General features: G+C 38.6%; 2 protein-coding genes across 5 annotated transcripts in view; both read right to left on the bottom strand.

Moving 5' to 3' along the window:
* CTNNAL1 (catenin alpha like 1) overlaps positions 1 to 20,724 on the bottom strand; it is a 51,755-nt gene extending 31,031 nt beyond the window's left edge. Inside the window, exons 1-4 of one of the 3 annotated variants that reach the window (XR_005028365.2) lie at positions 20,471 to 20,724; positions 9,020 to 9,209; positions 3,697 to 3,884; positions 1,992 to 2,111 (exon numbers count right to left, since the gene is read on the bottom strand). Coding sequence is in view for 2 of the 3 variants with exons in the window: in XM_057498911.1 (XP_057354894.1) it covers positions 1,992 to 2,111; positions 3,697 to 3,884; positions 9,020 to 9,209; positions 20,471 to 20,611 (639 nt within the window). In the remaining variant the exon portion in view is untranslated. The remainder of the gene's footprint in view (positions 1 to 1,991; positions 2,112 to 3,696; positions 3,885 to 9,019; positions 9,210 to 20,470) is intronic. The other 2 variants (XM_057498911.1, XM_036903315.2) reach the window with 2 other exon arrangements.
* Positions 20,725 to 21,919: 1,195 nt separating this feature from the next.
* The window catches only part of TMEM245 (transmembrane protein 245), a 101,971-nt gene continuing 96,723 nt past the window's right edge, over positions 21,920 to 27,167 (bottom strand). For both annotated transcript variants that reach the window (XM_036903317.2, XM_036903318.2), the window contains one exon: positions 21,920 to 26,944. In XM_036903317.2, coding sequence (XP_036759212.1) covers positions 26,899 to 26,944 — 46 coding nt within the window. In that variant the 3' untranslated portion in view covers positions 21,920 to 26,898. The remainder of the gene's footprint in view (positions 26,945 to 27,167) is intronic.

Here is a 27,167-nt window from a genome sequence, read left to right on the forward strand (position 1 = left end):
TGTAATTGTAGATTAATGATACCAAAAAAAAAGTTACTTATTTATGGAGGACTTACAGGCTATTATTTCCTTCAGGATAGATGCTCAGAAGTCAACTCTTTTAGGAACCATGTCTGATTAATCCCTTCTAAATGCTTAGTCATCTCAGTATGAGTTGTTTGCCCTAAACTTAACCAATGTTGCTCTGAAATGTTCTTAAGATGTTTCTTGGGTATATATTTTTCCCCAGTGAGATTATGAACTCTGAAGCAGGCACTATGTTTTTAATTTTTTTCTTTTTGTTTCTCTTCATAGAGCCCTTAATAGAATATGTGCTATTACAGAGGGTAACCCATACTGCTTATCAAATCTAGGACCAAATATCCTCATAATAATTTAGTTATGACCACCTGAATCAGAGGTCAGAAAACTTTTCAACAAAAGGCCAGACAATAAATTTTCTAGGCTTTCTAGATTATACGGAACAACTACTTAATACTGCCATTGTAATGTGAAGACTGCCCTAGACAACACATAAACAAATTAACATAGTTTTGTTCCAATAAAACTTTGCTTATGGACACTTAAATTTGAATTACATAAAATTTTCACCTGTCACATTAGTCTGTCTTTTTTCATTTGTGAATTGTGTGAAAGCCCTTTCTTATAAATAACAAAGACCTAAAGTTTAAGAATGATTTGTTTTAGTAAATTAGGGTAGATTCAAAGTTATCCCTATAAGATTATCACTCTCTGTCATTTGCATCCCAATATGGCTTTCAGTAATAGGAAAGAAAGAAATGAAATTACATCTAGTACATAAGAAACTATGCATAACCCAAAAGCGAATTCAGGTCACAGTCACATCCCAAAGGACTGTGTCCTACATGTGACTATCATCCATCTTGAATATCTGTCAAAAATAATGGTTGAGGTCAATTCTTAAATTTCTATCCAATCCTATTGTCTTTAACATACTGGACAGGACTTTTTGCAAAATAACCTATGGGTCTGGTTGACAACACATCAAGTGTGTATGCCATACATAACACTTGTAAGCCATACACAACAACCATACATTGTATGATGATAGCAAATAACTGAAAATGACATTTCAGTCTTTTAGAGGGCTAGACCACAGAACAAAACAAGGGCCTCCATAAACCCAGATGGTCCAAGAAGCACTAAGTGAAGCGCATTATCCAGCCTGTCACTTTCTAGGCTGACATTTTCCAACGCCAGCTACAACCAGGAAAGTTCATGCCCAACACAATAGTCTATAGGACTATACCAAAGACAAGGCTAATTCTTATATATATAACCTGCTGACAAGATGGACTCATGCATAAATACCCCAATAACAGAATCTAAAATCAGACATAACTGAGTTCAATCTGCTGGAAGAGTGATCTTGGGAAGGTTTATTATTCTCCCAGGTTCAGTTTCCTCATGTGTGAATCAGTAATAACAATACATACCTAATAGGGATGTTTTCAGAATTAAATGAGATCATGTATATTAAATAGCTAACACATAGCCAATGCAAATAAGTAATGGCTTGGGTTATTTCTATTAATATAATGCAGAATAGTTACATAAAGACACAACAACAAAATTATATATAACAAGTTACAAAAAGAGTAACAGAGATATATAACAAAATACTTCTAAGAATATAGATAATGATTCAGTTTATTTGCCTGAGCCCTGGTAGGAGAGTCAAATGCAAAGTTTCACAAAAGAGGAAACATTAGTACTGGGCCTTAAAAACAAGCATGACCTTTCCCAGTGTATGAGGTGGGAACATATTTACCTTTTTCCATTATGGAAAAAAACAAAAGTCATATAGATTTACTTACTTTATCCTGGCTTATTTATAAAAGGCTTTCAATGCCAAGATTATAGATTTAATATGCAAAGAAACTAACCCAAATGATCACAAAGATCACAACTCCATCCAAAGTGGAAAGTATATGTGTATTTGAAGATTTTAATATGTGGCAAATACATACATTTTGTCTATCCCCAGTAAGATGTGCAAACTCCACCATTTCATTTCCAAATTGACTGAATATTTGAACAAACTCTTGAAAGCTATTCACTTTCTCTAGTCTTTCCATAGTTGCAAGAACCTGCAAAACAGAATATTTTATTATCAGATTTAGATGTGAGAGACTGAGATGTCAAGGCTGAGTAGAGAGAGGAAAAAAGAAATTTTAAATCCTGAGAGCGAGCTGAGAAGGAGAAGTCAGAGAAGACAGGGAAGGAGGCACTGAAAGAAGTAGCAGCAGATTCAAAAGTTAGGATCATCTAGGGAATGATTTGTTTTTACAAGAAGACTTGGCTTACTTAGAAATTAAAAGGAAAAAATGACTAAATATATAAGAGAAGAGATCATTTACATATAGCAAAGTCTGAAGAAGGTGGGAAAAGGCCAGACCAAGGTCATCAAGTCTTCAGAGAACCAGGAAAGGAGTGAGGATAAAAGACAATACACAGAAGCTTTAAAGTTCAGTGAACCAGACCTGGGGGGACTCTGTTCTTCTCAGGGAAGTGGAAGGAAGGTCATCGGCAGGGTGAGGAATGGAAAGGGAGGTTTGGAACTTTAAGTGCAAGAAAACAGTTTGGATCAGTCAGGAATTGGCAAGAAGCTTTGGGCAGTCAGGAGTGAATAAAAAGCATGAACTTGTAGTAGAGCCAACAAACCATGTTATGTGTTTTTTGACATTGGAAATAAAGTAAATAGATGTGAAACATATTTTCAAATACTTTTCTCTAAAATAACAGTACTAGATTTGTTTTACTCAAAGTTAGGTAAAGAAAACACAGATATCCTGTGTTTACTTATTTTTAATGAGGCTATGATGGATGTTGGCATGTTAATCTGCCCCGACAACTCAGGAAATCCAGGCGACCAACACAGATAAAGCAGAGCGCCACCACTGAACAGAAACTCCATCTGTCAAAGAGAAGGTTTTTGAATTCCTCTAGCACTGCCTGATCTGTTCCTCCAGTTTCTTTCTCTCTTTAAAATTACACTTTTTGATTCATTCAGCACCCTTCAGGTAGATTTGTCCTTGAATGCTACTGGGACAATCCCCTCCCTCCTCCTGCCCAGGAAATTATCCAGGGAAAGAAACGGCTGTACACACCCTGGGTCCCAGGATGACGGAGGGGCATGACAGTTATCTGAGAGGCTGTAAGAGTTCTAAACTAGAAGAGTTTAAAGATATATTCTAAGTTTTGTGATGGTTCAGTAATATTTAGGGACTCCATTCAGAAATTTTGTAGTATGGATGACTGTACTTGCAGATGACTGAATTTTTTCTTAAGCATATAAATTATTACCCACTGACTTGGGGAAAAGAAAGATACAGAGGAATTCATTGTTTTTATCAACCACATTTCTACTACACATTGTTAAGGTGGTCAGCTTTTCTTCCCAAATCTGTACACAAGAAAAACTTTCACCAATAAGCCTCAACAAACAGATGATGGTTTTCTAAGAAGAAACATTATTTGCATTCAAAAGAGCAGTTCTGGTACACACATCATTTAGGACTTACAGGTCCAGAAGAAACACCACTTTAAACTATAGGCCAAACTATAACCAATTAAAAATAGACAACCCCTGACAAATTACCTGCAATTAGCCTAAAAAACACTTCTTGAACAACCCCGAGAGATGCAGTATAGAGACACCAGAACGACAAGTACCTTATTTCTGGATGTTATTATCTGCTTGATGACTACTCGATCTGCCAGCAGCAACACTTTTGTCACTGAAGAAAGAAGTAATCGTGCAGCCTTTATAACTCCTGCTCTGTCTGTAAAAATTGTGATCTGGCCATCAGATTCTGGACAATTCAAGCTGCTGACATCTGTGAGTGCTGCGATTGTTTCTCCTAACAAGAAAGGCAAGGGGGGAAAGTGAAATTGGGAATAAGAAAAACTTAAATTAAAATTCAGACTTCTCTCTAATCTTCAAGGTCATGGACTCAATGCGCAGACACTGGCTTTGGAGTCTTATTTCTGGAACAAGAAACAGCTTCTTGATGAGCACAAGAATTATCATATAAAGCTCTCTGTTGACAAAATAATGGCTCACCTTTAAGAACTGTGAAAAACTGACTGCCTTCACAAAGTTTGAAAAGGATCATAATGTTAGTTTCCAGTGGTACGGCACACTACATGATCTAAAAAGCCTCCTGCTCCACAAGACCAAGCGCGAGGAATCCCAGGGACCAATAACCAGAAAAGAACCTAGAAGCAGAGCAGTAAGCAGCTGCCAAGGCTTTGGCTAAGGGTGCGGAGGAAGAGGGGCCACTAGGGGGTTACTCTCCATCTCCACAACCTGAAGGGGCTTGGGTTTTATGGACACCCAGGGAGAGAGAACTAGGCTTAAGCCCCAACAGGAGGCATCCTCAGTGAGAAGGAGCCTAGAAGAATCATCCATAGGCAAAGGGAAACAATAAGCAAGTTCACATGTTGATCAGCCTGGACTCTAAGAAAAGCATCTTTCCTGAGAACTCAAACCCCAGGCTGACCCTCAGGGCTTGCTGCCTGAATTTGTACTTTTTATGATGACCAGCACAAACCATTCTATCAAGTGAAATCCCAACCCTCTTGAAAAAGTCTCTTCTTCACTCCTGCTATCTGAACACAGGAAAACTCAAAAGATAAGACACTAGATATGAATTGGTTACATATCATGATAATAGCTGATGCTCTACTAACAGATGAAGTCTAGTGGCTCCCAATGATACCCACCCTCTGGTATTTACATCCCTGTATTGTCTCCTCCCACATCATACCAAGTATGACAGAAGGGATGGTAGGTCATCTCCAGGATTAGGTTATTAAAGACACTGAGGTAGCTCTCTTGCTGCTCTCTCTCTGAAGGAAGCCAGCTACCATGCTGTACAACTGCCGACAATCAAGACAGGGAGCTGGGAAGCAGACCCTGCAGTCCAGTCATGCCTTCAGGTAACTAACTGAAGCCCTAGCAGACCTGTTGAGTACAACCTCCTGAGGGACACTGACCCAGAACCAGCTGGTCACGCCACTCAGCAATAAGTAACTAATACAGAATCTATACAGCAAAATATACAGAGAAAAAAACAGGTTAGAATTAAACCTTAATTCATGCAGAAAGGGACAGGAGTTAAAAATACTAGTTTGCATTACGTGAAAGGATAAAAAAGTTTCCTCTGTACCTTTGGAAAATGTTATTTTTTTCCTGTGGCTTCCAGTCATCAAGGATATTACATAGGAGCCTGCACATATGGCATTATTTAACCTTTCTTTTTTCTGACTAAACCCCTGGCATGTAACTCATAAATACGTGGGATAGTAACATTTGGTTAGCTCCAGCAACAAGGTCAAATGCTTCCTCAATATTATAAGTTGGTCAAAGTGCAGACTGTTCAAAAATTAGTGTCCTGAAAAGTCACAGTCATCTTATAGTTTCATAGCTGTTGTTTTTAACTTGTTTATGTAACTAGTTAGTATTATGTATTAATGCAAACATCTGAAGTCAGTCAAATAATACATATTTATTGAGCTCCCACATAAAATATAAAACTTGACCAGCATCCAAGTAAAAAAGTAAAAACGTGGTGTGGGTAGACCAAATGGGTGGAGTCAAAAGGTACAAACCTCCAGTTATAAAATAAGTAAGTCATAGGGATGTGATGTACAGCATGGCGACTGTGTTTAATAATGTATTGCTGAGAGAATAAATCTTAGAAAAGTCACAAGAAAAAAATTTATAACTATTTTTGGTGATGGATGTCAACTATACTTATTATGGTGATCATTTCCCAATATATAGAAATCATTATGTTCTACACCTGAAACTAATACAACATTGTATGTCAATTATATATATTTTTAAAGTAAGAATATAATGTAAGAGTTCAACACAGGGAAAGAAAAATAAAAAATAATTACAATGCCACCTAATATCTATCAAGTACTTTCTATGTGCTAAACATATACATGAATTATATCAAAATATCTCTATAAACACTAAAATTATTCCCATTGTATAGATGAGAAAAGCGAGGTTTAAATAAATTTAATAGCTTGTCCAATATCACACTTTTACCAAGTAGAAGAGTTAGGACTGAAATTCAGGCAATCTGACTCCAAAGCCCTAGTTTTTGTTTTTGTTTTGTATCACTACTTTATATTATTTCCCTTAAATGAATATTAAATTTTCAAGCAGAGAAGTTGTGAGTGAGCTAGAAATACTTTAGGAGTGATTTAAATCTTAATCTGTACATGTTAGAGAAAACAGAGCTTCCATATTACACAAATCCAGGAGGCACCTGGATTTCTAGATTCATTCTCTTACCTGAGCAACTATAAGAGGCAGTTCTCAAGAAGGGAAAGGCCATTTCTTACCTGAGCAACTGTAAGAGGCAGTTCTCAAGAAGGGAAAGGCCATTTCTTACCTGAGCAACTATAAGAGGCAGTTCTCAAGAAGGGAAAAGCCATTTCAAATGAGGAGACATGTGGAGCCCATGATATCAGACATCAGATTTCCAAAAGGCTCCAGTAGGAGCTGCCTGGGCTTACAGTACTTGCAGAGCACACAATCCATGGGATGGTGGTGAGTGTGCCATCCTCTTTTCTCACCCTACACTGGGCAGAATGACATGCTACAGAGCCAAGAAGATGCATAGGACTTGGGTTGCCCTTTCATTAAAAAATCCCTACTCTTGCTTTAATTAAGAGTTGCTATAAGACATAGTGATACGAAGGATGCCACCTCTACATTTGCTGTTGAATTGTCCATTGCATTATGTAATATGTGTTATATAAGCACACAGTAATTTAGTTCTGGGGGAAAAAGTGGCTCTCCCCTTGACAAGCTGTTTTGCTTCCTCTCCACAAACAATGAGAATTATATAACCCTTAATTTCCTACATTTCTGCCTTGCCTTAGAGGAAACACAAAGATAAATTCCATGCTTAATTAAAGTAACAATGTTGGCCAATGTTTCTAGTATGTTTATTTTTGTCTCTTTGGCCTTATAAAACATGTATTTTTTATTGTAAACTATTTCACATCCTTTTTAAAATGTAGGTGAAATATAAATCATGAACAAAATAAGGCCAGCCCCCCTGCCCCACACAAAACTTATTCTCTATAGCTACAAACCAATAGTCAACTCAGAATCGTCCCTTTCCTTTAATTAATAACCAAGTTCTAGCTACTGAAACACCTTAGTGAATATTCTGTTCACTCTTCCTGCTCTTTATATCCATCAGAGACTGCCTTGTTTAGCCTGGTTTATTGGAAAAGCTTCCATATTAATCTCTCTGCCATCAGTCTCAACTTCTCAATCAATCCTTTCATTCATTCCTTCCATACTACCAAAAGATTTCTAACACAAAGCTGTCTTTCATTTGACTCAAAATTCCTCAACCTATCATCTACAGATTAATCCTTAAGTCATTCATATAATATACAGGACCATGTATGATCTGGTTGGCCTCCATATTTACCTGGCTTTATCTCACCCACTCCCTTGCCCCCATGAAGACCCTCCAAACACACCTGCTCCTCCTTCAGAGTTGACCATCTCAGCAAATAATAGCACCATCATCTACTTCATGGTTCATACTCCAAACTTTGAGTTGTCCATAACTCTTCTTTCCACTCCATCCCACATCCAAACTGTCAGTAAATCATATCAGCTCCACTTCGACAGTATAACTGAATGTTATCACCTGGTCTATGTCACCATTATCTACCACCTGAACCAGCAGCCTCCTAACTGCTCTCTTTGATTTCACCCTCATACCTCATAAAATCTATTCACCATACAGGAGCCACCAGTGGCCTTCTTAAAATATAAATGAGGTTATGCCATCACCCTGCACAAAACCTTCCACTAGACCCCCATTACCCTTAGAACACAGTCCAAAATTCCTGTCTTTTCCTGGAAAGCCAACCTGTTTTCTCTCTTCTTGCCATGCCCTTCTGCCAGATATTACCATAGCTGGGACCCCATTTCACTGCAGTTCTGGCTCCAACGTTAGCTCCTTAGAAGTCTTCCCAACCCCCTCTCAGTAGTTCTTAATATTTTGATCCCTCAAAGGACATTTAGTAGTGTCTGGAGACACTTTTGGTTGTCAAAGTGGGGGAAGAGGAGATCCAGCAACTAATAGGTAGAAACAAGGGATTCTGCTCCACACTCAAAAATGCACGGAGAGCCCCCACACTCAACAAAGAATTATCAACAAATAATTATCCAGCCCAAAATGTCAATAGCATCAAAGCTGAAAAACCCTGCCATCTGTAAAATATACCTCCACTGGTCTCCTAGTCCTTACTTTGCCTTATTTTCTTCATGGATAACTGTCACTACATGACATTATATAGGTTTATTCATAGTTTATGGTCTCCTCACTAGAACACAAGCTCCATGAGGGCAGATTTTGACTGACTTGCACACAGTTATATCCTATGGCCTAGAAGAATGTCTGGTATATAGCCAGCACACAGTAAATATTAACTGAAACAATAAATGGATAAACGATACTTCAACAAAATTGAACTCTCTGTATCCATCAAAACACCTCAGATTCTTTCTAGCTTCTGTGCCACTAGCTATAGAGAAGTGGGACATCATGAAATTTGAAGACACTATGCTTTGTCTGCTGTAGAGTATAGGAGGGCACTAATTTTCATTTCCATTTCCTAGATGGTGACAAGTGGGCTAATATGTTCCTTAAGGGCACAGTCCCTGCCTCACATTCCTCTAATCTCTCCCACTTCAATGGCTAATGGCAAGGATAGCAGACTACTATTCTGCCAAGTGAAATAATTCAATGCTTCTGATTTAGGACTTGAGCCAAGAGAAGTTCAATATTCCTGGAAGCTAATCCAGACCTATAATTTCCTAGGCATCTGTAACGACAGAGCTAAAGCACAGTGCACATCTTTACCAAAAATGTGACAATAATTTGTCATCATACCCAAAGCAACAAAATTGGTACAACAGGCATCAATATCAATATCCACATACCTGCTTGTTTAGCTTCAATACAGGCAATATTTATTTCTTCTTTCAAATCCCGGTTTTCATTGGCTATAGCTTCTCCTACTTTAACAAATCTTCCAACTGCCAAGTTGACGGCTTGTCCTACACGCTGAATTGCTTGCAGAGTTTTATCAGACTTCTTGGTGTTATCTTTATGATTAATAAGTGTGGTGATCTAAAAAAAGAGATAGAAGCAAGTTACTTAAATTTTATCTCAGTACCTTTTTTTTAAAGAGCTATACCATGAAGGCCAAAAAAACTAATGCCAGCATACCAGTCTAGCCTAATAAGCTAAACTGATAGCTTTAACACTTCAACCCAGAGACGACCAGAAAAGCATCGCGTCCTGCATCCCTCCTCAGGACATGTTTCCATTGATAACAATTCCGAGTTTACCTGAGGGCAGTTATCTGGGGCATACAGTTCCAGAAACTCTCCAGCTATTTCAACAAATCTTAAAGACAGGAGTGGATGGATCATTTATATCCACAGAATCCAGAGAACACCAAAGCACTTCCGGTCTCATTTCCTCTACTAGGACTTGAGCTGCCATAATAAAATGCAGGGCAGCATGTTCTTCACCTGGCACCCCACTTCACAGCCCAGTGCAGTTCACAGGTTCTACAAATGGTATGTGTGCTGTATGTGTTTCCTTAACTAACTAGACACCTATAAAACACTGTAATCTATTTTGTTATAGACTCAAAGTAAATGAAATACCAAGAGTTTTAACTTGATTCCAAGCCCTGAAATAAAATATAAAAAGTGACAAGCTGATTGAAACAAATACAAGTTCTCAAAATGTCCTAGAAAATTAGTACATGAACTATACTGACGTATAAAAATATTTAAAGAATGTTACATGAAGAATGTAGACCCCAAATAGTAGATGTCCACTGAGTATAAAATGAAATGATTCATATAAGTATATTAACGAAGACCAGAATAGAGAATTAAGAGAAGAGGTAGGGAATGACTTTGAGCAACTAGTATGTGCCAATGTTTTGATGTTATGTTTATATGTTATGATGTTAGTAGTTTAGAATCAGGAAGGCCTGGGTTCGAGCCTTGTCTGCCATTACAACTTTGCCATAGCTAAATGACCTAGGGAAATTTACTTAATCTCTCTAAATAAGTTTCATCTGTAATACTGTTTTTCAATTTTGAATATATCCTAGATGCCAAGTCCTCAGGATGTGTCAGTGAACAATACTAACACAATACCACCCCCACTGGTTTACAGTCTGTCAAAATAACAATAATTCAACCATACGAGGTGAATTTGTTGCACACCTATCATATGCCAAATAAAAATTCTAGGCAATGATGAAACAGCAATAAACAAGAAAGAAAATGCTCATACTTCCATGGACCTTACATTCTAGTGGGGGGAGGGAGGATACAATAATCACATAAGTAGGTAAACAAGCAAAATTTAATATAAATGCTATGTAAAATATTAAAATAGGATAATGTGATAGAAAGTATCTACGTAGTTACATGAGATTAGTTGATCTTCCTTCTACGTGGAAGTGATATTTAAGCTGGGATCTAAAGGGCATCAAGTAACCAGGCTGGCAAACATCAAGGTATCAAGCATTTTAGGGAGGAGAAAAATTGTTAAAAAAAAAAAAAAGAAGAAGAAGAAGAAGAGAAAAAGGGGCCAGGGGTCCCTTAAGAATGAGGGAAGGCCAAAAACAGTTTAAGAACAGTGGCCAAATGGCAAGGATAAAACCTATAACTAATGGGTGGGCAGGGACCAGCTATGTAAGGCTTTGAATAGAAGTAAAGGGTTTGTATTTTATTCTAAGTGTGACAGGAAGCCACTGAAGGGTTTTTAAGTAGGAAAAGTCCTTTTAAAATGTGTCCACAAATTCTTTGATATTTTTCCTTTCAAGAGGTGGAACCTCATTTTTTGCCCCCTACATTTGGGATGAACTTAGTTGACTGTGTTCTAATGAATAAAATTATGTGGAAACAATGACACACTTCTGACAGTTGGCCACAAAGCACATTGTGACTTGCATCCCACTCTCTCTGGGATCAAACACTGAAAGAAAACTAGCTATTACTTCATGGAGAACATTCAAGCAACCATATGGAGAGACCCATATGGTCAGAAACTGAGGCCTCTGACCAAAAGACAGTAAAAAACTGAGGCCTCCTGCTAACAGGGAGCTGCGTGAATATGGGAACAGATTATCTGGCCCGAGCCCAGCCTTCAGATTACTGTGGACTCAGTCAACATCTTAATTTTATTTTGCTCAATTTTTAAAAATTGTTTATTAAGGCATTATTGATATACACTCTTATGAAGGTTTCACATGAAAAATCAATGTGGTTACTACATTCACCCATATTATCAAGTCCCCCCCACATACCCAATTACAGTCACTGTCCATCAGCATAGTAAGATGTTATGGAGTTACTACTTGTCTTCTCTGGGCTATACTGCCTTCCCTGTGACCTCCCTACATTATGTGTGCTAATCATAATGTCCCTTAATCCCCTTCTCCCTCCCTGCCCACCTGCCCTCCCCACCCACTTTCCTTGGATTACTGATAGTCCCTTCTTGGAGTCTGTGAGTCTGCTGCTGATTTGTTCCTTCAGTTTTGCTTTGTTATACTCCACAAATGAGGGAAATCACTTGGTACTTGTCCTGCTCCACCTGGCTTATTTCACGGAGGATAATACCCTCTAGGTCCATCCACATTGTTGCAAATGGTAGGATTTGTTTTCTTCTTATGGATGGATAATATTCCACTGTGTATATGTACCACATCTTCTTTATCCATTCACCAACTGATGGACACTTAGGTTGCTTCCATGGTTGCTTCCATGTCTTGGCTATTGTAAATAGTGCTGTGATAAACATAGGGGTGCATATGTCTTTTTGAATCTGTGGTCTTGTTTTCTTTGGGTAAATTCCTACGAGTGGAATTCCTGGATCAAATGGTATTTCTATTTTTAGCTTTTTGAGGAACCTCCATACTGCTTTCCACAATGGTTGAACTAATTTACATTCCCACCAACAGTGTAGGAGGGTTCCCCTTTCTCCGCATCCTCACCAGCATTTGTTATTCCTTGTCTTTTGGATGTTGGCCATTATAACTGGTGTGAGGTGATATCTCATTGTGGTTTTAATTTGCATTTCCCTGATGATTAGCGATGGAGGTATATTCTTTCTATACTCAAATTTGTTGATAGTTTTTATCATGAATTCTGTCAAAGCTTTTTCTGCATTTATTGTAATGATTGTACAATTTTTATCTTTAATTTTATTAATGTGGTGCATTCACATTTATTGACTTGGATATATCAAACCATCCTTGCATCCCAGGGATAAATCTCACTTGATCATGGTGTATGATCCTTTTAATATGCTATTGAATATGGTTTAATTTGTTGAAAATTTTTGCATCTATATTCATCAGGGATATTGGCCTGTAGTTTTCTTTCCTTATAGTGTCCTTATCTGATTTTGGGTAATGCTGACAGAGGCCATACTTTTAAATACAACTCCATAATGCCTCACAAAATCCCAATGAAATAGGTACTGACAGATCCCCACTTTACAACTGAGGAAACTGGACATCAGGAGAGTAAGAGAATTGTACACCAAAGAGAAAGGAGAATTAAGATTTAAGTCCAGATTCTGACTCCAGAGTCTAGCCTCTTAACCACTTAGCCATACTGCTTTCTCTGTCTTATAACATTGACAAGCAGATTAAATGAACTGAGGCAAGTATTGCTTAACATAGTTTATAAGCTTTTTAAGGTATATTACTATTAGTTCTCTTATCTAATCATTAGGTTTTATTAAGAATAAGAAAATTGAAGCTGAGTGAATAAGTACTTGGTACACACAGCTAAGAAATGACCTAGTTTAGAATTTGAACCCAAGTTTTTCTGACACCAAAGCCCACCCAGTACTCTTCTTCAGTAGATGTTTTTTGTTTGTTTGTTTGTTTTTAGAGGGATAACACTTTTTCAAAATAAAATATTACCTAAAAGCCCATTAGATAAGCACATCAAAGAAGAGTTGTCATGGTTGATTTTGAGGATGACTATGGATCATAGCACTGTGAAGCAGAGAAAAAATATGAATCCTATTAGTACTAGTTAAGTCCTTCTCTACACCTGATAGACCATAAGGAACTCTTAGTACCACCTAGAAAATAAAGGACTTGACCACCACTGATTATCCCAAACAACCACTCTGGAAAATGAAAAGGAGTTTTAAGTTAGGTTTATTAAATCCTTTATTTACATAAAATTTAAAATTTTCAATTATAAAGAAAAGATCTGCAATTAGGCTAAAATACCAACTATTTTTCAGTTCTGAAATACACATTTTATTTTCACTATTGCATCCTCCCCAGTGCATAATTAGGTGTGGCTGTCTTCCTCTTACTCAAAGCAGTCTGCAAAATGTTTAATCCAAATACGGATATGTACTTAAAACTGACATTTAGTGGAACTAAGTCAACTTATAAAATTCCTCATTAAAAGGTCTACTTATGTCCTAAAAACTACTTTCTAACTTTTTTCAGGGGAGTTTCAAAAAGTTATACATGTTGGTTGTTAAAATATGTATATATATAGGAAATAGAGCAAAACCTAGCAAAATTAAAATCACCCACAATCACACTACCCCATGAGCATTTAGACGTCTTTTCAGTCTTGTTTTATACATATACATAAACACAGTCTTACAAAATTGACATCAAACTTTGATTTCCTTATCATGTGCCAAAAATAAGACTAATTAACATTTAACATTAAGCACAACAGTAGTAGGCACTATGTTTTACATGTATTAATTAATTTAATACTTACATCTCTATGAGGTGGATACTATTTTTACCCTCATTTTACATAAAGAACCTGAAATTTAAAGAGGTTAAAAATTTGCCCAAGGTCACAAAGCCAATAAATTGCCTACACTCGTAGCCACTACACTGCCGCTTTCCTCCCAAGATTACGTTAAGGATCAACAGAAAGACAACTGGTGAAAGTGCCTTGTAATTATAACATGCCAAATAAAATTTTAACTGTTACTCTGCAAAAATAGGAGACATATTAAATTGGGAGTCACAACCTGGAGTTGCCCTGACACCTGTCTACAGAACACCTGAATGAACTGAAAAGCGAGCAGAGAAGGCAACCCCTGGGGAAGAAAGAGAATCTGACATATTGAAGAACTCTGCTGTGGAATAAAAGAACTAGGGCTTATTTGATACCTTCCAGCAAAGGATGTGAAGAAGTATCGATCACCAACAAAGTATATTCTAGCAGTCAAGAGCATGACTCTGGCTTCACTTTGCCTGGGTCTGAAATCTAGCTCTGTCATGTGACTATGTGGCGAGTTATCCAACCTTTTTGTGACTCAGTGTTCTTACCTGTACAAACAGAATAATAGACCCATCTCACAAGGTTGTTGTGGGGGAATAAATTGGTAAATATAAATAAAGTACTTAGTATAGTGTCTGATATATAGTGAACAATTTACATTTCTTCATTCTCTGGTCTTTCCTCATGTGTGTAATGTTATTCTTATTTTCTAGAATAACTGATAATAATCTCTTGATTGAAATGGATTTTCTTAATTTACTTACTTATTTTGTAGGGATGAAAGAAAGCAAGTGAAGACCAAGAAGAAAAAAAAAATGGCAATAGCCCAGGTAAAAGAACAAAGCATGAATTCCCTGGGACCTAAAAAGTAAGAGCCAGCCTGGAACAGAGAAGTTCATCTCTGGGCTTAACTTGCATGACCATTAGTAAAGTCTCAAAATTATTAGATTAAAAAAATCAGCTACTCAGATACAGAAATTAATATGGAAGCAAACACACCAAGTCATGGGAGGTGCTTGAAAAAAGCAGCAGAAAAAAGGGCACTTTTACTTACTTTGTATACCACTTATGTGTTTTATCTTTGCGATTAAAAATACACATATATTTACATATAAAAATTAGTGAAAGAAGGTCTTGTATATACTCTATTCATCCCCAATTTAGTGGGACAAGGATCCTGAAAAGCTCCCAGAACAATGTAGAAAAATGGGAAGATGAGTTGAGCTACCTTAAAAATTTAAAGGGCCTGTACAATGGTGAATTAAATCTATCATAGACAGGAAAAGACTAGTGGGTGGTAGAATAACATTCCACACTAGGGTGGGGCTATGTGGCAGATACCCTTCTTCCCGTTCTTGGATAAAAACATTACAAGACCAGGAGTGGGAGTTTTGATGGGAAGAATAAAGTGATTATTTAAAAAGGTGGGGAGTTGCTCTGCATGTGCTCTAAGGTGCAACTAGGTGGGGCTAAGTTGGGACTTAGCCCAGGGCTTTTTTAAAAAAATTGTCTGAATTAGAAAATAAATAACAAATGAGTGTATATAACATATATATGTACAGTTTAAAGAAATGAAAGGCAGATACACGTACCTATAACAAAGCTGAAGAGAACATTACCAATACCGCTGACATGCTGTGTGTCCTGTTTGCCCTTTTTCTACATCACCCCCTTCTCTCTCCCTGGACAAAACTACTATTCTGATTTTGTGCTCATCACTCCCTTAATATAACTACTGCACATATGTTATATCCCCAAAGGATATATGGTTTCATTTTGCCCGCTTTGGAACCTTTAATTTTTTTTCACTCAACATAATGTGTTTGAGATTCACCCATATTGATAATTATAGCTGTGGTTCATTTATTTCACTGCTGCATAGTATCTCATTGTGTGAACACAGCATAATTTATTTTAAAATCCTACTGTTAAAAGATATGTTTCCAGTCTGGAGCCATTAGAAGTAAAAAGACTATGAACATTCCAATCCATGTCTCCTAACACACAGGCAAGAGTTTCTCTGGAGGTATGGATTGAGGAGTGGAATGGCTGGGCCACAGGTAATACCCACCTACAACTCCAATAGATTACATCTAACTGTTTTCCAAATGGTTATACTATTGACATTCCCATCAGCACCACATGCCTCAGCAACACTCGTTAGCACTGTGGTTTCAGTGTGTGCCCACTGATTGCTAGTGAAATTGAACATCTTTATAAATATCATTTAGCCATCTCCTCTGCTGCAAGATGACTATTTGCTTTACCAGTTTTTATGGGTAATCTTTTTATCTTTGATTCACTGGGGCCCTTTATTTATTCTGGGTACTACCAATTATTTGTTGATTTGTGTTGTAATCATCTTCTCCCACTTTATGGCTTATCCTTTCAATTTTGATAAACAGGTTCATCATTTTAATGGAATCAAATTAATCAATCTTTACTTAGAGTTTGTACTCTGGAATATTAAAAAATCCTTCCCACCATGAGGGAAGGATGGTGGTGAAGGTATTGCCCTGTATTTTTTTCCTAAAAGTGTTAAAAGTTTTTACTTTCCTATCAATGTCTTTAATCCATCTGGAATTGATTTTTGTATATGGTGTGAAACAAGGATCTAGTTTAATATGTTTCTATTAGATAAACAATTGTCCTAGCCTCAGTTTTTAAAAAGTTCTTCGTTTCTTCACTGACCAGCATTGTCAATTCTGTGATTTATCAAGTTTCCATGTATGTGTGGATGCGTACTCTATCCTATTTCACTGGTTTATTTGTTCATCTCTGTTCTTATATCCACGTTGTCTTACTTATTGTAGCTTTATGCTAAGCCTTGAGATCTGGCGAGCAAGTCCACCCAGCTTGTTTCTCTTCTGGCTATTCTTGGCTCTTCGCTCTTTCATATAAATGTTAGAGTTACTCGTATCAAATTCTTCTAAAAAATCCTTATTGAAATTTTCACTGGAATTGCATTAAATGTACAGATTAATAGGGAGAATTGGTATGTTTCTAATATCAAGCCAATATAGTCTTCTCAAGCCAACATGTACTTCTCTCCCATTTATTTAGATCTACTTTGGCTTTCAATAAAATTTTCTAAAATTTCTCTATTAAATTTGGCATCTCTTTTGCTATTCATATATCTATTCCTAGGAACTTAATTTTTTGCTGTCATTTTATTCTAAATGGCATTTTTTTAGAATCACTTTTTTGTTATTAATGTACAGAAATGCAGTTGATTTTAGTATCCTACATTCAGTGAACTTACTAAACCTCCTAATTTTTATAATTAATTGTAGATTTAAGTTTCCTATGTAGGTAATTATATCACAATGAGAGTTTTGATTTTTCCTTTCCTTTCTTTGTATCTTTCACTTCTTCTTGTTTTGTTGCACTGGTTAGAATTTTCAGTACAGCACTGAATAAAAACTGTGATAGTAGGCATCCCTCCTCTTGTTTCTGGTTTTAAAGGAAACATTTGTTTCAGATTTGACTCATTGCTATAATGTTAATTGTAGGTTTTCTATTGGCACTCTATCAGGTTAAGGAAGTTTTATTCTATTATTGGTTTGCTAAGTGCTTTTTATCATAATTAAAAGTTACACTGAATGCTTTTCCTGCAACTACTGATAAGAACATATACCTTTTCTAATATGTGAATGTAGAAAATTACACACATTTTTGCAATACTTATTCAACATTGCATTCCTAAATTCAGTAACCCCAGACTTTTGTGGGGGCATTATCAATATTTTATATATTGATTTGGGTCCCTACTTCATGGGTTTATTAAATTTAAAAACTCTGAATGTATGATATCCTCAAGGAAAATAACTTAAATGCAACTTTGTATATGTCATTCAATACATAGAACCAATTTTTCCAAGATTACAAATGTTTATCAACCTCAATGACTCAAAATACCATAACAGAACTTTTTACTTGGAGGGTCATAAGAGGTTAGATGATTCCAGAGTAGAAACTATCTGCTTAAAAGTCACTACGTTGCACAATGCTAGTCCTATTCATTCACCTCAAAACCCTATCTCCTCTGGCATAGTTCCTGACTCATCCATGCCTTCTCTGACCTCTTAAGTCATTTACTATTGATGATGTTTACTTGACACTTGGCATGTGCTATTCTGTATGTGTCCTGTCTTCGAACTAGAATATAAGTCCCTCAAAGAGCAGCAAAAGCACACAACAAGTGCTTGCTTAAAATACTCTTGTGGATATGATGGTGAAACATGAGTTGGATAATAATGAAGCAACATTAGAAAATGGGACTCCTGGAAATGCATTTCCTAGAAACCTTCAGTTTTAATCTCTTAATACTCCTTGAAACTTAAAAATCATTCTACAATGTACTCTATACTTTATCCTGCTTTGTTAACAGTATTTTGGCCTGTTTTATACATTTCTAGATTTAAGCAAATTTCTTTTTTTGTTGAGTACAGTCAATCATTAGAAATATCAGTTATGGTATTGTGCCAAATATATAGCTGTGGATATATAATGTGTGGGATGCAGAACCTCAGTTATGGCTCTGAATCAGTCTGTAACAGAGAAGAAAGAAAAGCTGCTATTTTCCCCTACTTCACTGACTTCTAATTCACTCTCAGTAGCTCTTCACAGGCTTCCTCCTTTACTCTCTTACTCTCTCCACCCTTTTACCCCAGAATTAAACAATGCAGAGCTGTAGGACTGATACATTTTTAGAACTGATACTGTGAAAAGTCACTATTTCTCCAGATTGTAACAACCTTCCAATTTGTTTTTCCATTGCAATCTCTTTTCTGTACCTACTACTAGCTGACCTCATCACTGCTTTCTAATCTCTAGACAGAATGCAGCATATGCCTCTGGAGCCAAGACACCTGGGTTCTAATCCCAGTTTGACATTTACAGCCAGAAGTCCCATAACAAGTTACTCAACTTTACTATGTCTGAGTTTTCCTCATCCATATAATGAGAGTAAATATGTATATCCTCATAAGGTTGTTCCAAGAATTAAATGAGTTAATATTTATAAAGTGTTTAGAGCATGCCCTAGCACATAGTGAGCATCATATACACATTGTTAAATAAATGGATAAAATACTGCCAACTTCAATTCCACCACTCTCTCTCTCTCTCTCTCTCTCTTAAAACTACTCCAGTATTTTTTCATTTTGGGGGTGTGGTTGTACTGGTGGTGATGGTAGTGGCATTCGTTTGGAGGAAAGGGGCACTGCAGACATTCTAACCAATCCTAGCACCACTTCCCACTGATCAGTGTCAACAGACATGGAAGGGAAGGTGGGGAGAGGGTCCAGCGTATTTATTCATTGTTCTGTTAGCTAGGCTACAATGAGCACAGGTGAAGAAAATGTAGCTATTTAATCAGCATTACAGCAATGGAGGGCCATGCGTGACTACTGTTTTCAAATATTTGCATGGCTGGGATGGAGAACATATAGCATGTACAATTCTATGGAACAGCTACAGGCTCTCCACTGAACATGTTTAAGCAGGAGACTGGTAACCAGGTGTCAAGGATGCTCTAAGAAAGCATTTTTAATTTAGAGTCAGATAACCTTTAAGATTCCTTCTACCTCTAAAGTCTTGGCAATACTGGCATGAGTCATCAAGACCTTACCGTCTAGTTGTGAGTCACACATTGACAACGCGCTCCTGAAGGCACAGAATTCTTCACTCCCCGCAGTGTTTGGCACAGTACAAGAGATCTCGGTGAGGAATTCTAGCCCTCGGGCTACGTATAACTAGGCTCACAATAACAAAAACTTCTCTAAAACTAAGCGCGTCAGTTAGCTGACTCCAGACTTCTGTTAGGACCAACAAATAAGGCATTCATCCCATAAGGGATTTGGCAAAAAGATGCGTATCCGGATAACTATCAGTCCTGCACATCACTCTACCGAGGCCGGACAAAAGCCGACTTCAGTGAGCAGGCAGGTGAAGAAGGGGCAGGGCGGCCCGGGGTGAATGAGAGACGGGTGAGCCGACGCACCGCAGGAGAAAGGGACAAAGGGCGCAAGGAGAGCACGCTGGACTCGGAGGCCGGCAGGAGTGCCCCCGCCATAGTGACCAACAGTCTGGACTGAGACTGGGATGCAAACGTGTGCTCGCAGTGCGTTAAAGAGTGACAACGAGGAGGACCCCTAAGTGCCAGCGGGGCCCCCGCGGGGGTCCTCTCTGCCTCCGAAGACCTTGGCTCGGCCTCCCACCTCGCGGAGGGACCTCGCTGAGCCAGGGGCTGCCGGAGCCTCAGCTGCCAGGCGGGTCCTGTGCGGCCGCGCACCTGCCGGTCGGGCGCTCGCGTGGACACTAGGCTCCCAGCCCCGCAGCCTCCTCTGCCGCTCAGCCCTCTCGGCCTCGCCGCCGCACCACGGATGGACCAGACTCCCGCCGCCCACGCCGAGGCCCGTTCTCAAGCCACAGACAGGCGGTCCAACACCGACGCCGCAGACCCGGTGCCGAACATGGGGCAGCAGCTGCCTCCTGCCGGGCTCCGGCCGTGCGAGCGGCCGCCGCCATCTCGGGCCGCGGCCGGAGGGAGACGAGGGGCAGCGATGAGTGCTACTTTACCTGAGAAACCAGAGGGAGCAGCGTCTGCTCCACCGAGCGAGTTCTTATCTCGAGTCCCGAGTCGAAGGCAAAGCCCGGCGGGCCGGAGCCGTGCGCTGCCCCAGCGCCGCCAACGCCGGCGGGACCCGGAGGGGCGGCCATCACCCTCAGCCCGTCGCGCAGCACAGAAGCCACGCCACTGCGGGCCCGCCAGCCAGCCAGCCTGCCTGCCCGCCCGCCCGGGGCCGCGGCCGCAGCTCTACACCCGCGCCGCCCGAGGCCACGCCCCCATGGGCCCCGCCTACCTCACGCCCCTACCCCGCCCCCCCGCGCTCCAGGTTAGTCCGCCCCGGCACGGCTCCGGCCCGCTCCGCGGTCCCCACGCGGCCCCGCCCTTCGCACGCCTCTGCCCCGCCCCACGCGCTCCAGGCTAGTCCGCCCCGGCACGGCTCCGGCACTGCCCCGCCTCCGGTACCCATTCCGCGTCGCGCCTCTCACTTCAGGCCACTTTCTTGTGAGTTCCAAGCAAGTCCCGCCCCCTCTAGAACAGAGAAACGTATATCTGAGGGCCTCCCACGGCCACATGGCCTCCCACCAGGACAAGAACCGGCCGCAGCAAAGCTTCCCATTCTCCCGAAATCCCGCGACAATTTCTGGGTGCTGAGCTGGGTGAAACAGATTGGTAGGGAGGGTGCAGAGTCCAGGCCGTAGCGGGTGGTTTCTACCCTGCGACGAATTCTACTGGTACAGTCTCTCCAGTAGGTCCCATTTCCCCTCCCACCCTGCTTTTCTATGTCTTTCTCACAGTCAGAGCTGGACTAAGAATGTATTTGATAATGCAATCGTTTAGGGAGTATCTGGGTACTTGGCAAGAAGAATGTGATTTCGCTTTCAAGGCTGTGTTCAACACCACTACTTTTTGAAAACTTCTTTTCAGAATTACTTTCCCCTAGTGCCTAGCACGCAGCAGTTTCTTAACAGCTGTTCATTGACTGCAAAGATTGGTGTTTATTTCTGACTAAACTCAAGGGTAAGGCTAAGAATTACAGAGCCCCGGTGTGATTTTGATGGGAAGGAGAGCCAAACACCTTTTACCTTAGATGTTCGGGGAGCATAGCCAAAGGGAGATTGTCAGAAGCACACACCTTGTGAAGGGCTCCTAGGCTTAAGCAATTAAGCAATAGGTTTAAGCAATGAGAAGCATGAAGAAATATTTAGTGAACTGGATTATCTGCCAAAAAGAAACTGATCAGAGTAGAAAAGAATCTGAGGCTGGCTAGTCCACCCTTACACTTTTTTCAGGACCATTTCTCCATCCATGTCAGATTGATAACATTCAGTATAAGCACTGATGTGAAAGAATAAAGGCAAGATAAAAGGCCTAAGAGACAAGAGGAAAGTATCTGTTGATTTCTGACTTCTCAAAAAATCAAATTTCTCAACAGAAATAAGACAAAGTTTAGTAGTTGATTCATTCAACACTCAATTTTATTTCAAAATATATTTTACATTTACAAAGAAGTTACTTCAGTAGGTCGTCAAAGCAAGTTAAAGCTAAGAAACAGCATTTGTGTAATAATGGAGTATACTGTATTTGAATACTCTTTTTTTGCTTTCAATCCATCTCTACCTTACCTGGGAATGAAGAGACGATACAACTCCAAAAGTTACCTAAGCAATTACAAGTAAATATTCAACCTTGGTTTCAAAATGAAATGGTATGTGAAATACACTCCAGTCACCTAAACAAGTGGCACTCAGAGGAGAAAAGTAAGGTTTTCTTTAGGATAACTAGAATGAGAGTTACACTTTTGGGGTCACTGCAATAAAAAAAAGAAAGAGTATTTGATAATAAGCCAAAATAGTACTACTTTAAGATTTGTTTCCACACCTTTCATTGTAAAATATAAAGCCAGAAGAAAAATAAGAAACCAGGTATGGAGTAAAGAACTCTGGACTTGGAGTCAGAAGTTCTGCAATGGAATTCTGGCTCCATCATTTTGTGGCATGAACGTAAAGGAAAAATCACACACACACACACACACACACACACACACAAAAAAAAAAAAAAAAAAAAAACCTCTCTCTCAGCCACCAGTGCTTCATCTGGTAATACTTAACACCTGCCTATCTCATGGGGTTGTGATGAAAGCAGTCTGAAAACTATAAAGTGGCATACAAAAGCATTATTCAGATGTACTATGGATATATCACCACTGTATTTGCACATTAACTGATCCTTGAAAAACCTGCAAAACTAAACACAAATATTGATTTTATATACCATAGGTGGAAAAGAATCTCTATACTTTATGTATAGTTCTGAACAGCAAATATTTTCTTTCTAGTATCTCACTAAACTTTGAGATTTATTATGGTTTACATGGTACCACGGTAATTGATATACCATTCAGAATTTCCATGAAGGATGTCTTCTCAAGAGAGCTGTAAACTTACTTGAGAGCAATGCTTCCCAAGAGTCAGTAGTTCTTTGAGATGCTCTGAGAAAAGGAGGAGGGGTGTGCAGTTTAAGGTAAAATAAACACAGTAACACAGTCTTTATGCCCTTATAAATCCCAATATATAATAGCATGTTATCCTTAGAAGGCTCAAGGAAAGCTCAACATTCCTCAGTTTTAACTGACCATGGAGTACCCTCCCACCATATACACACTTTTGTTCTCTTATCACATATAATAACATCCTTGCAACTAGAGCTATAAGGAACACATTTTCCCAAAAACTGCTCAACTATGAGGGAAAGGGAAGAGAAACAGAACAATGGACTGAGAGGAAAAAGAATTGTATTCCACCCTGTATTCTATTACTAACTGGCTATGTGTGTTAAAAAAAAGCCACTTTAACCTATGGATTTGTTTCCTTCTCTAGAAAATGACAGGATCAACTGATTATATAAGGCCCATTCTAGCACAGAATTTTTATGACTCATAGGCAAACAGAACATCTTCATGTACAATTTTTATTATTTTTAAACTACCAAAAAGTAATTGCTTAGTGGTTCCAGATATATTGTGTATTTTTTGCAAGTCCTCAGTAAGTTAATGAAATGAATATATTTTGATGGCAAATGTATAAGGACAAGAAATTAAAAGAAAAGGTTACCTGTTCTTAGCTGGAACTAGCATTTGGAAGCATGTTGCCAGAGGCTATTTCTACTGTAAAATGTAAACCTCTTGGTAAGGGGAGACTCCTGGTCAGAACCAGAGAATGAGAAGTTCTTAAGGGGTTTTTCCTATAAACCTTGAGGTTGAAAGCTCTGGTTAGCTTACCTAAAATTATTCTGCTCTAATGTAACCCCTTATGGCCTGAAATTTCTAAATATTTCTTGCCCAGTACTGACAGATCCTCAAGTGCTAAATACAATCAAAGTAGGAACTAGAGGTACTAGTAAGTCCTGATGAGTCACAATGGGTTCATGTTAAGACCAGGCTTAGCCAGAGGACCTCATGTGCAAGCTCTTTAAAAGCACTTTAGCTGGAATAAACAAGTATTTCCAAAGGCTACTGAGCTTAAATACAGCATTTCCATAACACTTCTTGGGTTTTCTTCCACTGTTAACAATCTACACCAGTCACAGAAGTCAAGAGAAAACTCTGCCAGCTAACCACCTCTAACAGGACACGGTGTTAGGAATCCTTGCAAATTTAAAAATAAGTTAAGACTGGTATCTAAGGCAGTCTGACAGAGATCACGTCCAGGAACAGAGTGTGCCAGGAATTTTGGAACTGAAGCAAGATTTATATGACATGAGTTTATGCTGAAAATCCCATGCCTTATTCTCTCAGAAAAGAGAGAAGCACATCTGAATGAGGAGCTTTTATCTCCTCTGCCCATATCCCCAGTCAGTTTACAAATGAATAGTGAATGTGAACTTAAAACTAATCTTAAATAAAGCTATAAAATGTATAACATTGTGATAGGATTTCTGTACATGGTCTTTACTGAAGATGCTTATAGTTCATCAATACACTATCTGTCCCTAAAGTAACTTCCTCTTTCCAAGTCAAATTCTGAGAATCTGAGGGCAGGTTATCTTTGAAACTTGAGCTTAGGATGCCTACCTTTTCATGCCAGTTGATCTCTGTGCACTGTGAAAATTCTGAAAAATCTCACTATATTGGAGGGGGCATGTTTCTCTGTTTTTGAGGGTTCTAGAAGACCTCTCTGACCTCCCCCAGCTGGTAGACCTTCCAAGTCCTAGGAAGTCTAGAAGTCCCAAGACTAGGATCCTAGACCTTCCCCAGCTTGTCAACCTCCCAAGTCCTTATGTGGGTTGCTGGAATACTTGGGAATTTCAAATTTCTTGATCAGAACTATATAGCACTCTGGGGGCACCTCTGCTCCTGATATTTCAGGGTGATATTACATCAGTGCTAAATTTTGGCAGCTCTAAACTATTCTCTTAGGGCTCAGAGTTTCCCTCAAAGAACCTGGTATTCATACTAATATGACTAGCAACAGCTAATACATTAGCTCAAGTTTAATTTTTGCAGTATCACTTTATATAGCTAAAAGCACTTTGGAAGAACATAACTCATATATGCACAATAATCCTGTGTATATTTGTGTCTTATGAGTATGTGCTAATTATAGCTGTAAACTTACCAGTATACAATTAACAAAAGTCTGACTCTTTTTTTAACCTTTTTAATGAACAACTTTTTATTTTAGCCAATACACATAATCTGGCTAAGATTTAAGGTGAGAGAAAGCTCATGAGTTGTCCCTACAGCATCCTGTACAAGTAGCTGGCTGGAACCTAGCATTTGGCAAACTCTTAACAAATGTTTTACTGAATGAATGAATGAAAGAATGACACAGAAATGAATGAATTAATGGCCAAATATAGTACTTAGTGGAATATCAGATTATAACTGTTGAAGGATAGAAAAAATTAGATCCGTATGTAGGCTACTATGTAAAGACCTCATTCATGGTAGACTCTTTTCTAAATGGAGTTTTTCTTAATATCAAAATAAATTTAAGCTAATTAACATTAATTACACATCTTAGTGATTTCTACTTTTTTTAGTTTTCCAAAAAGGCAATCTTTGATATTTAAGAATGGTTTCTCCTCCATATTCCCTTAGAGGCAGAGAAAGAGCCTGCTGATTATTCTCTACAGTGGAAAAGGTACAAAGTTAAAAGCTGGGTTCTAGTCCCAGCCCTGTCATTAACTGTAGGACAAATCTATTCTAAAGGACACCTATCTCACAGCACTGGGAAACTGCATATTAGTAGAAACACTATAATGTAACAGAGTTTGCAGACTATGGAGTCAGAAAGATTTGAGGTCAAATCTTTACTAAACTTTATGACTGGAGTCAGTCACTTCTCTGACCATAGCTTCCCCACCTGTGTGAAACTGTTGTAAAATAATATAAAACTATATGAAAGCTGATGTGAAGTGGTTGTGAAGTAATATGTGCACATGACTGTAAAATGTAAAACACTATGCTGGTTATTATGGTATGTGAGATATTTAAAAAGTCACAATTTAACAAGCATTCACCTAGAGTCTTATGTGCAAGGCACTGTGCTAAATGATGGACAAACACTACACAAATATAAAATCCTACAGCTAATAAGTAACTATTTGGCAGAATTCCAAATAGTGAAATAGGAATACATTTAACAAATCGAAGTACTGCTATACCTGAGATTTTTCACTTAAAACATTCAGAAAGAACAAACTATTGTTACCATTAATAGCAGCTTAATAAGTATTTAACTTCAATTCAGTCAGCCAAGTTTTAGAAATTTGGCAGTAGTACAATGGCGGATGGAGGGAGAAGAAAAGGGAAGAGGAAGAGCTTGTCTTTCTGTGTCTCCCATGGTTGTAATACACAACTAACTGAACTTCAAATAAACCACCCTACCCTAACACTAAGAGTTGTTCTTTACAGGGAGGACCATACATTGTAGGAGAAGGGTTGAAGACTCATTTTCTTTGCTCAAGCAACTATACACTCAAAAGTGAAAACCTCTTCACTGAAAAATGACTGTCATAGAAAAGTTTAAGAACAAATTTCTTAAAGCAGGAGAAATTTGTATTGTACATACTTTCAACAGGCAGGTATGTTTAGGGCTCTTAAACTTTATAAATACTTATTATAATAATATAGATAACCTAAGTGGGAAATTTCAAGCCATGGTACCAGTGTATAAAGTGAAACTTTTCAAGCCATCTTAGTAACAGTTAAGTGAGCAAACCACATTTTTTAGCTCGACAGCTGTGCTTTAAAATGCAAAGCAGCCCACAGCAAGTTTTCTCTTGTCCAGACATTCTGTGTGGAAGGCCAGGAGGCTTCTGCTCCTTTCCTGGGCTCTGCTTGCTAGGCACAGCTGAAAGAATAGAAGGCCACAGCTGAGCTGAACTCACTATCAACATTGAACTTCCTATAGAAATCACCATGCTGGAAACCACATCAGTCTACTGAAGATTTCAGATCTTCAGAAATGTCATGGCAAGTCCTATTAAGAAGAAAAGAGAATGATTAGCTTTGCTTTTGGAAAAGATGGGGGAGGATAAAACCACAGAAATATTAAAAATGAAAAGAAAAACAGCTTCCAATCAGTAATTAATTGCCATACAACAGTATTTTATTTCATAATCTGAGAGCCTTAATGAAGTTACATAGCCACCACTTTTTCTTAATATTTTCACCTATTATTGTTTCAAAGTCTGCTAGATGTC

This window comes from Manis pentadactyla, chromosome 3 (genome assembly GCF_030020395.1).
Source record: "Manis pentadactyla isolate mManPen7 chromosome 3, mManPen7.hap1, whole genome shotgun sequence".
In the NCBI taxonomy this organism is placed as follows: Eukaryota; Metazoa; Chordata; class Mammalia; order Pholidota; family Manidae; genus Manis; species Manis pentadactyla.